The sequence below is a fragment of the Leucopleurus acutus genome (genome assembly GCF_964270905.1).
Source record: "Leucopleurus acutus genome assembly, chromosome: 13".
In the NCBI taxonomy this organism is placed as follows: Eukaryota; Metazoa; Chordata; class Mammalia; order Artiodactyla; family Delphinidae; genus Leucopleurus; species Leucopleurus acutus.
Genome location: NC_139155.1, coordinates 9,093,783 through 9,105,786, shown reverse-complemented (window position 1 = coordinate 9,105,786; position 12,004 = coordinate 9,093,783). Strand labels below are relative to the sequence as shown.

General features: G+C 36.3%; 1 protein-coding gene across 1 annotated transcript in view; it reads left to right on the top strand.

Moving 5' to 3' along the window:
- The window catches only part of CCDC102B (coiled-coil domain containing 102B), a gene marked incomplete at both ends in the record, with an annotated part of 224,691 nt that overhangs the window by 98,414 nt on the left and 114,273 nt on the right, over positions 1-12,004 (top strand). The window contains 1 exon segment of the mRNA XM_082852681.1: positions 9,353-9,562. Within this exon segment, the coding sequence (XP_082708807.1) occupies positions 9,353-9,562 (210 nt within the window).

Below are 12,004 nucleotides of genomic sequence, written 5' to 3'. Positions count from 1 at the left end.
AGGTATTTTATTCTTTTTGTTGCAGTGGTAAATTGGAGTGTTTCCTTAATTTCTCTTTCTGATTTTTCATTGTTGGTGTATAGGAATGACAGAGATTTCTGTGCATTAATTTTGTATCCTGCAACATTCCTAAATTCATTGATTAGTTCTAGTAGTTTTCTGGTGGCATCTTTAGGATTTTCTATGTATAGTATCATGTCATCTGCAAACAGTGACAGTTTTACTTCTTCTTTTCCAATTTGTATTTCTTTTTCTTCTCTGATTGCTGTGACTAGGACTTCCAAAACTATGTTGAATAAGAGTGGCAAGAGTGAACATCCTTGTCTTGTTCCTGATCTTAGTGGAAATGCTTACAGTTTTTCACCATTGACTATGATGCTTGCTGTGGGTTTGTCATAGCCTTTATTATGTTGAAGTAAGTTCCCTCTATGCCCACTTTCTGGAGAGTTTTTATTATAAATGGGTGCTGAATTTTGTCAAAACCTTTTTCTGTGTCCATTGAGATGATCATATGGTTTGTTTGTTTGTTTCTTTGTTTTGTGGTATGCGGGCCTCTCACTGTTGTGGCCACTCCCATTGCGGAGCACAGGCTCTGGACACGCAGGCTCAGCGGCCATGGCTCACGGACCTAGCCGCTCCATGGCATGTGGGATCTTCCCGGAGCGAGGCACGAACCCATGTCCCCTGCATCAGCAGGCGGACTCTCAACCACTGCGCCACCAGGGAAGCCCGATCATATGGTTTTTATTCCTTAATTTGTTAATGTGGTGTATCCCATTGATTGATTTGAGCGTTGAAGAATCCTTGCATCCCTAGGATAAATCCCACTTGATCATGGTGTATTGTCCTTTTAATGTGCTGTTGGATTCTGTTTCTTAGTATTTTGTTCAGGATTTTTGCATCCATGTTCATCAGTGATATAGGTCTGTAATTTTCTATTCTTGTGATATCTTTTTCTGGTTTTGGTATCAGGGTGATTGTGGCTTCATAGAATGAATTTGGGAGTGTTTCTCCCTCTGCAATTTTTTGGAAGAGTTTGAAAAGGATGGTTGTTAGTTCTTCTCTAAATGTTTGATAGAATTCACCTGTGAAGCCATCTGTTCCTGGACTTTGGTTTGTTGGCAGATTTTAAATTACGGTTTCAATTTCATTACTTGTGATAGGTCTGTTTATATTTTCTAATTCTTCCTGGTTCAGTCTTGGAAAGTACCTTTCCCAAAATTTGTCCATTTCTTCATGGTTGTCCATTTTATTGGCATATAGTTGTTTTTAGTAGTCTCTTATAATCCTTTGTATTTCTGCAGTGTCAATTGTGATTTCTCATTTTTCATTTCTAATTCTATTGATTTGAGTCTTCTCCCTTTTTTTCTTGATGAGTCTGGCTAAGGGTTTATCAATTTTGTTTAATTTCTCAAAGAACCAGCTTTTAGTTTTATTGATCTTTGCTATTGTTTTCTTCATTTCTATTTCATTTATATCTGCTCTGATCTTTATGATTTCTTTCCTTCTACTGACTTTGGGTTTTCTTTGTTCTTCTTTCTCTAGTTGTTTTAAGTGTAGGTTTAGGTTGTTTATTTGAGATTTTTCTGGTTTCTTGAGGTGAGATTGAATTGCTATAAAGTTCCCTCTTAGAACTGCTTTTGCTGCATCCCATAGGTTTTGGGTCATTGTGTTTTCATTGTCATTTGTTTTTATGTATTTTTAAATTCCTTATTTGATTTCTTCAGTGATCTCTTGGTTATTTAGTAGTGCACTGTTTAACCTACATATATTTGTGTTTTTTAGTTTTTTTCTGTAACTGGTTTCCAATCTCATAGCATTGTGGTCAGAAAAGATGCTTTATATGATTTCAATTTTCTTAAATTTTCTGAGGCTTGATTTGTGACCCAAGATGTGATTTATACTAGAGAATGTTTTGTGTGCACTTGAGAGGAAAGTGTATTCTGTCACTTTTGGGTGGAATGTTCTATAAATATCAATTAGATCTATCTGGTCTATTGTGTCATTTAAAGCTTGTGTTTACTTATTTATTTTCTGTTTGTATGATCTGTCCATTGGTGTAAGTTGGGTGTTAAAGTCCCCTACTATTAATGTGGTACTGTTGGTTTCTCCTTTCATGGTTGTTAGCATTTGCCTTATGTATTGAGGTGTCCCTATGTTGGGTGCATAAACATTTATAATTGTTATGTCTTCTTCTTGGATTGATCCTTTGATCATTATGTAGTGTCCCTCCTTATCTCTTGTAACTGTCTTTATTTTATTGTAACAGTCTTTATTTTAAAGTCTATTTTATCTGATATGAGTATTGCTACTCCAGCTTTATTTTTATTTCCATTTGCTTGGAGTATCTTTTTCCATCCCTTCACTTTCAGTCTGTATGTGTCCCTAGGTCTGAATTGGGTCTCTTGTAGATTGCATATATATGGGTCTTGTTTTTGTATCCATTCAGCCAGTCTGTGTCTTTTGGTTGGGGCATTTAATCCATTTACATTCAAGGTTATTATCCACATGTATGTTCCTATTACCATTTTCTTAATTGTTCTGGGTTTGTTTTTGTGGGTCTTTTTCTTCTTTTGTGTTTCCCACTTAGATAAGTTTCTTTGGCATTTGTTTTAAAGCTGGTTTGGTGGTACTGAATTCTCTTAGCTTTTGCTTGTCTGAAAACTTTTGATTTCTCCATCAAATCTGAACGAGATCCTTGCTGGGTAGAGTAATCTTGGTTGTAGGTTTTTCTCTTTCATCACTTCAGGTATATCCTGCCACTCCCTTCTGGCTCCTAGAGTTTCTGCTGAAAAATCAGCTGATAACTTTATGGGGATTACTTTGTATATTATTTTTTGTTTTTCCCTTGCCTCTCTTAATATTCTTTCTTTGACTAATTTTTCTTAGTTGGATTAATATGTGTCTTGGTGTGTTTTTCCTAGGGTTTATCCTGTATGGGACTCTCTGTGCTTCCTGGACTTGGGTAACTATTTCCTTTCCCATATTAGGGAAGGTTTCAACTATAATCTCTTCAAATATTTTCTCAGACCCTTTCTTTTTCTCTTCTCTGGGACCCCTATAATTCAAATGTTAGTGCGTTTAGTGTTGTCCCAGAGGTCTCTGAGACTGTCTTCAATTCTTTTCATTCTTTTTTCTTTATTCTGTTCCTCAGCAGTTATTTCCACCATTTTGTCTTCCAGCTCACTTATTCGTTCTTCTGCCTCAGTTATTCTGTTATTGATTCCTTCTTGTGTATTTTTCATTTCAGTTATTGTGATGCTCATCTTTGTTTGTTCTTTAGTTCCTCTAGATCTTTGTTAAACATTTCTTGTATTTTCTCAGTCGGTGCCTCCATTCTATTTCTGAGAGTCTGGATCATCTTTACTATCATTATCCTGCATTCTTTTTCAGGTAGATTGCCTATTTCCTCTCCATTTATTTGGTCTTATAGGTTTTACCTTGCTCCTTCATCTGTGACATTTTTTTTTGCCATCTCATTTTTTTTTCTTTATTTTATGAGTGGGATTGTGTTCCTGTCTTACTGGTTGTTTGGCTTGAGACTTCCAACACTGAAGTTTGTAAGCTATTGGGTAGACCTGGGTCTTGATGCTGAGATGAGGAACTCTGTGAGACCTCACTCTGATGAATATCTCCTGGGGTCTGAGATTCTCTGCTAGTCCAGTGGTCCGGACACAGAGCTCCCACCACAGGAGATTTGGCCCGACTCTGGGCTCATGAACCACGATCCCACAAGCCACGTGGGCAGCAAAAAAAAAAAGAACAATAATAAAGTAAAAAATAAAATTAGACTAGGAGACTAACAGATATGTTAAAAAGAAAATAAAAATATAGATGAATCAACAACCGGAAGGTACATAAGTACCACAATAGTAAAAAAGAGGAGGAGGGAAAAGAAAAAAAAAGGGGGGGGGGAAAGGCCTTGGCTGTGGAGGGTGGGGCCTAAGCAAGGAGGAGGTTTGGGTGGTGGGCAAAGCCAATGCTTAGGACCCCCAGGGCTGGAAAAGGCCCTGGGAGCTTTGGGGGGGTTGGGGCTTAGGCTCAAGGAACAGAAGGGGCCCAGGCGTGCCCCCCACCCCTGATCTCAGAGGGCAGCGGACCTAACCTGGGAGCCCAGCAGGCTTCCTGGGCTCGAATGTGGGGCAAACACCCTTCTCTCCTCTCCTGCTCCTCCAGTCTGGGAGGGCCCCTCCTGCCTGCCTCTCCTAATCTCTCTGGCCTCAGGGACGCCAATCCTGTCTGGCTTCCATTTCTCCTCCCCCCTCAGTCCCCCTACGTCCTACCAGTTCACTTTGGGGTCCCTCCCGTCTCCTTGGGCATCAGAGTCACCCACCAGCAGCCAGCAGGCACCCTAGTTGTGGGAAGATGTTAACTCTGCATCTTCCCACACCACCATCTTGACTCCACCCCTCTCATTGTTTTAATTTGCATTTTCCTGATGACATATGATGTGGAACATCTTTTCATATGCTTATTTGATATCTGTATACCTTCTTTGGTGAGATGTCTGTTATCCATAAGTCTTGGGCCCATTTTTAGTTGGGTTGTTTGTTTTCTTATTGTTGAATTTACATAGTTATTGGTATATTTTGGATAACAGTTCTTTATTAGATATATTTTGCAAATATATTTTGTCTGTGGCTTGTTTTCTCTTTCTCTTGACATTGTCTTTCTAGAGCAGTTTTTAATTTTAATGAAGTCTAGCTTATCAATTATTTTGTTCATGGATCATGCCTTTGGTGATGTATCTAAAGAGTCATCACCAAACCGAAGGTCATCTAGATTTTCTCCTAGGCTATCTATCTTCTATGAGTTTTATAGTTTTGTACTTTACATTCAGGTCTGTGATCCATTTGGGGTTAATTTCTGTTCAGGTTTAGTGTCTAGAGTAATTGTTTCTGCATGTGGATCCCTCTCCCTGTATTTAAGTTTGACATACATTTAGTTTCAAATTAGTTCTAGGACTCCTTACTTTTAGAAATTCTCCAAGGATTTTAAATGAAATTAAAGCAACTAAAATACACATGACATTACCTATTGCTAAAATTAGTCATTGCTCTGTTGACTTTTGGTAAAAGAGGGAGTGAGCTATCACTGAGCTATAGTTAACTGTGGACAGGAGGGAAGTAGACTGATTTAGGAGGAGGTGTCCTCACTTCTTATTTGTGATTCCATGACATGCTTAGAGGATGAGTGTTAAAAGATCCAGGGGAGGGGGAGGGGTGGCATCAGCAATATGCACACTGCATTTAGGTTTCAGTTTCCAGACTTTTGAACGTGAGTCTACAGAATCACTTCTCCTGAGTTAATTTGCAACGAAGCAAGGATCAAAATCCCCAAAATATATCAAAACAAAAGAAAAACATCAACAAAATCTTTGCTGCAGTGTAGTACAATGGATTCAGAGTGTGTTGGTTGCTATGGCAAGGGGATATGCATACATCAGTGGCTATCTGTTAGCGTGGTGCAGGTGGAGTGAACTCACGACTGGAATCAGAGAAACACCTTAGGTGAACCATGGCTTGGACTCTTTGCCCACCTTGAGAATTACTTCTAATCTTAGAACTCCAGTTTCCTCCTGTGTAGCACATACAAATTTACAGGATTATTGTAAGGATAAGAAATAACCTATATAGCTCTTTACCAGGAATATATTAGGTCTTCAGTAAAAGGGTAATCATCTCCTACTGCTAGGCAATAACAAGATTCCTGCTTTGTACCTCTTACTTCCAAAATCACAGTGCTTGTAATGAGGTCTTATAGCTGACTTGTCTGAAATGAAAATTCTGAATATTTGCAGTCAATTACGGGAACACGCACAGTGTTTTTAGGTGGCACTTCACGGGCCTGCAGAACACCACACTGTGCATTCTGCTGGGGTTTTTCTCCGTTGAAAAGGTCCATTTACAAGATGCCATTTTGATAAGACACGATGAAAAATAATACACTGTTTCACCTGTCATTACTTGAATTGGCTGTTGGTATGTTTTGTTCTTTAGAAACCAAATTTATGACAGGAAATATTTGTGTTGAGTTTGAAAGTTTAATAACTATTTTCCCTAAATAATTACTGCCTCATAACACTAAGCTGTAGGAAATATTTTCCATATTTTATAAATGAAAAATAGAGGCTCTCAGGATAAAAAGAATTGAGACTCAATTCTAGGTCATTTTACTGAAAATCCTCTCTTTACCTCGCTGTATTTACCTATCACAAAATGCAATGCAGCCATGACAGCATTAATAAGAGTTAAGAGTAAATGTACTGAGAAATTCTATTGGCATTAAGTAATGGTGAGTAAATAACTGGCTCTTCTAGGATGCTACCTTAATTTCACTTTGTGCACAATTGTTGTAATTGAAATACAGAGGAGCTTTTTCCTCTCAACAGGTCCTTATGAAGCACTGACACAGCACATGTCAGGTGCCAGGCTGATGAGCAAAATGACACGGTTCTGGTTTCATAAAACTTACGTTCTAGTTATCGAGTTCACTGCAGTCTATTATTGATGTCCTTTCAGCAGTATCAAGCAATGACAATTCAGGAAGATCGAGCTTATAGATGAATATGTTTAGAAATGACTGAATCGTTACACTGCACACCTTAAATGTGTACAGTGCTGTATGTCAATCATATCTCAGTAAAACTGGAAGGAAGGAAGGAAGCAAGCAAATACATAAACATATACATATATACATATATACCTATATAAATAAAATAAATGACCCAATATTTCATCCTTGGGAATAATCACAATATTACATTTTTTCACAAGAAACTCAAACGATTCTTAAATTCACCCTTGCTTTTAAGCATCAGTGACTACTTGTTTTCATACTTATTCTCCTGAACTCCTAATACTTCATGATTGGACTCTTGGATCTTATAATGTTCAAACCTATTTCCTATTTCCCTTTATTGAGATACTCTTAGCTTGATTCTGCCTCTCTGCCTTCTTAAACTTCAGGTTTCAGCTTAAGTATTGTTTCTTCAAATAACCTCCTCTGATTACTTAATTTACTGCAGGTCTATCCCATAGCATCCAGGGGTTTTTCTCCTTTACAAGATGTTGCCCAATTTATACTTATATATATACTTGTATTTTGAAAATAGTATATCCAGTGCCTGAAAGATACTCAATAAATATTTGTTAAACAGCTGAATAGTTGGATATTTATATATTTTCTCAATGTTTAATATTCATAAAATTGGAGGTCATTAAATCAACAAATATTTTAGTGTTTACTCTGGCTAGAATATACTTCTACATTAAAAGTTTTTAGAAAATATTTTTCAATAATTCCTGTATTACCTGAAATTCATTTAAGAGTAGTACCCACTATTAGTTAAAATTCATAGCATATTAGAGTTATAATTAAAATGTTCTAGAATGTTTCTCTTGATCATTGGAAGCAAATCAATGGAATTCCATTTCAGTTTGATCAGTTATTAGAATTGCTTACAAAAAAACATGAAAGTTTAAAATATTACCTGATCTTTCCTTCATCATTTTAACTTGCATTTAATTGAATGGCTTTTAAGGTGGTAGATTTTCGTATGATTCTTAGAAAAGAATAATCTTACAAGAAAGAATTTTGAAAAATGAAATCAAAAATAAAACTGCTAATAATATTTATGATCCAATTTTCACAAAACCTTTACTTTTTTGATATGTGTTATATACCTAAATTTATCAGATAATTGGTATGTCACTAAAAATCTTCAAATAGTAAATAATCACACATCATTATTTAAGCTTTGTTGTCATTACTGTTAATATGATTCCTTTCTTCAATTATTTTTTTTAATTTAGAGTTTACTCATTCAAACCATCTATTACTTATTTAAAATCCTATTTGTACCTCTTATCTGTTATTAGGTATAAAACTGACTTCAGCAATTTCTTTTAAATGCCTAAAATTTTACAAAGACTTGACATAGCATTGTATTTGTCCTTGACCAAGAGTACATTTATTCTCCTAAAATTAATTTTTCATCACTAAGTTGGTGACTTTTATTACAACTTTATTATTTTCATTCTGATAAGTGATGTGATGTTAGTCAAAAAGTTTAAGCATTAATCTTAATAATTAAAGACATGTCATGTTCTAAATTGCATTTTGAAATACTGTTTTCACCTCATATCCCAAACAGGCATCCCAAATGTCAAATCACGTCATCTAAAATTTGATCCCTTAGTCTATTATATTTAATTGATAAACAAGGTCTAGTGCCAAGAATGTAATTTTAATTTCTTGTTTTTAAGAAGCTAAAGCCTCACTTAGATTTGGGAACAGAACATTTTTGACAATAATGGCACAATTATATGTGTATGAAAAAGCAGTTTTTAGACTTTTTTAATCAGAATTAATTTCCAAAGACATTATTGAAGTCTAACAGTTTCTTAACGTTGACTTCTCTTTTAGAATTTAAAATGTCATGAGAACTACTTTAAAATAGTATAATACTGTTCAATACTTTGCCATCAAGCCATTTAAAACTAAGTGTAAAAATAAGTAATTTTCAATCTTTATCCATAACAAACAGTTTAAAAATACCTCATATTTTAATCATGTTGCCAACCTCTATTCCCTGAAAATCAAATTGGCCATTCACTCAGGTGAGTTTGATTATATTGTATAGTACTTTTTTTTTTTTTTTTTTGCGGTACGTGGGCCTCTCACCGTTGTGGCCTCTCTCGTTGCGGAGCACAGGCTCCGGACGCACGGGCTCAGCTGCCATGGCTCACGGGCCCAGCCGCTGCGCGGCATGTGGGATCTTCCCGGACCGGGGCACGAACCTGTGTCCCCTGCATTGGCAGGCAGACTCTCAACCACTGCGCCACCAGGGAAGCCCAATTGTATAGTACTTTAATCATGGCATTTTGATGTTTTATTACATTCACTTGTCTTTATTTGCAGTGCCTACAAGTTGAAAGCTATAGTAAATAACTGAATGAATGAGTAAATGAATACATGAACTATATCCATCCAACCAGAATTGCCCAAGAAATGATTTTGTGCCTTCTAAACTGATAAATGTTCATCAATTGAGTGGAGATTATTGACAAAACATTATCAGTTTTCCACTTAACGTATTTATTTGACAATATGGTCTGGTTGGTTATAGAAATAGTGCCATAACCAAGAAGGCAGGTATATTTATTTAGGGCATGGGTCTTAGGACTTTTGTGTTGTCCTTAACTTTTCAGACAAATAGAGTTTTCTTTTTAAAAATTGTATAAATGGACATATCCATGAACCTTTCTTAGTGGACGCCTGTTTGATGGGTGCCTGGCCTTTTGGCAATTACAAATGCTACACGTTGCTTTTCTGTGTTTTCTGTGTTTAGCTAGAGAGATTGCAGGCTGAAAATACATCTGAGTGGGACAAGAGGGAGATACTTGAAACAGAAAAACTAGGACTGGAAAGAGAAAATAGAAGGCTAAAGTTCCAAGTGAAAGACATGGAAGAGCTCCTGGATAGGAAAAATAGATTAATTGCAAACTCTCAAGGTCCTGATTTCAAGAAATCACAAATTGAACTACAGGAAAAAAACAAGGTATGGGTACTCTTTGGAAGCAGATGTTCTCACTTTCTGTATATTCCTGCCCTGATGTCTAGTAGATGCTGGTTTAACTTTCACATACCTCAAATCTGAATATTTTCTTTTGTACTATCTCATATCTGATAGTTTGATTTTTTCCCATTGTGATATAAAAAATATATAAAATGTTCATGATAGGGAAAGAGAGTGTGACAAATTTTGTATGAAGATGTTAAAATATGACAAATCTGAGAGTTTCAAGCTTTTCCAAAAGGAAGAAAAACATGAAGTAAGGGATGAACCTTTGTGTGTTTGGTTTCCTGTTATAGCTTTGTCTCAGTTTTCCACGCAACTGATCTTATTTTCAATGAGTATATTTCTCCATTAGTTTGGGAAACTATGTAATAAGCATTTGTCAATAGCTATGGTAAGTATCTGCATAAACATTTAAATGTAGCTGGTTCACTCCTATTTGGTTTCTTTTTAGTTAGTCTCAGAAAAATTATTTTTGAGTCAATTAAACACATCGTGTTACAAATAGCCTTTATAGGCTATGACATAAATGTTAAAACCAGAATTAAATTCAAATTTTGACTTTGGGAAATTTAGGTTGTTTTGGAATTGTTTTGTCTTAAAGCCAACAGACACATTTATTGCTATGGATGGGATTTTTCTGATAAATGGTTTTTAGATTTTTAAAATATTCTCTTAGTGGCAGTTGCAATTTATGGGTTTTAGGGTCAATATGCTACAAAACATATACAGCTTGTTTCTATTTCTTCCATGAAAGTATCTATAGTACCTTAATGCACAATTGTATTTTTTTCACTCAATTCCTTTAACAGTGAGTTAAAAGTGAGTTTGAAAAGTTCATGTTTTTGAGTTATGTAAGTAGTTCATACTCATATGAGCTCTAATAGCTAAATGGGCAGAAAAATTGAATTCTATATTACTTATTCTTTGCGATTTTAGGGATTTATTGCAAATGCAAGATTAAATTGGATTAGTGTTTCATGACTTGGCAATGCAAATAACTAAAGTTAACTGTTATGGTCAGTGATTATAATTTTCTATTATACGGATTCATAAACCATCTGTAATGGTGTATGGTTCTGACATGTACACAACTGATAAATCTGTAGAGAAATTTTTGCAGATTGCCATTGTGAAAGCACAATTGTTTTGATTATGGAACAAGTTTTGGTCATCAAAATAGCTGTTTCCCTTTGGTTCACTTGAACAGAAGAAGCATTTATTTATATTATACTCTGTGTCAGTCACTGCTCTAGATGCTGGTGATGTGAAGATGAATGAATTTTTTTTTCATTTATTTTTGGCTGCGTTGGGTCTTCATTGCTGTGCGCAGGCTTTCTCTAGTTGCGGCGATTGGGGGCTACTCTTCATTGCGTTGCACTGCGGTGGCTTCTCTTGTTGCAGAGCCTGGGCTCTAGGCACGTGGGCTTCAGTAGTTGTGGCCCGCAGGCTCAGTAGTTGTGGCTCGTGGGCTCTAGAGTGCAGGCTCAGTAGTTGTGGTTAGTTGCGCCGCAGCATGTGGGATCTTCCCGGACTAGGGTTCGAACCTGTGTCCCCTGCATTGGCAGGCAGATTCTTAGCCACTGCGCCACCAGGGAAGTCCCAAGATGAATGAATCTTTACCCTGCCTAGCATGGGCTTAGAGTCTGTCTGGGGAGATATACACAATATATCTATGTGTAACAATATACACATAAATTGTTATCAGTATTACATTGTGATGATTGCTAAGAGTAAAGTGGAATGAGAACTCAGATAAAGAAGTAATTCACTCTATTCCATTTTGATGCCTTTCTAGTTATATCAAACTGTTATAGCATAAAGTGTGTCATTTAGGAAATATGAGGGCTGATTGGGGTCTGTTTGGACCTAGTATATATGCCAATTGCTTGTCCTGTTAACAGGCCACCCTAACTTTAGACCTGGGCTCTTTGGGACCAATGTAGTTCTTTGGCCTAGAACTGAACAGACCTTGGAAACTGGGAAGATTCTGGAAGGTCTGAACAACTCAGTGGGTGTGCTCATCAATCAGAAGACTATTCCCTAAGTGTATATCATTTTGATGGCTGGGAGGAGGTGTTAGCAATATTTTACAATCTTCATTAAGAATTCAGACTCACCACTTAAACCAAAATAATTACTTGTCGTGGAGCAGCTGTTGGTCAAAATCCTTGGTGCCACAGAGATCCCCATAGGTCAAAATATCAAGATTCAGATGTCCCCAAATGTCAAATGAATCAAAGCTGCATATGGAACATGCCAAAGGCCAGGGAATAGTATAGATGTCACTATAACACAAAGCTAAATTGTGGTTTTAACATTTCAATGAAAACTAATCTATATGTATAAAATTATGTGCATAAGTGCCATAAAGGAGAAACATGTATATGTATGTATATAAGTACCCTATTGAATTACCAGATA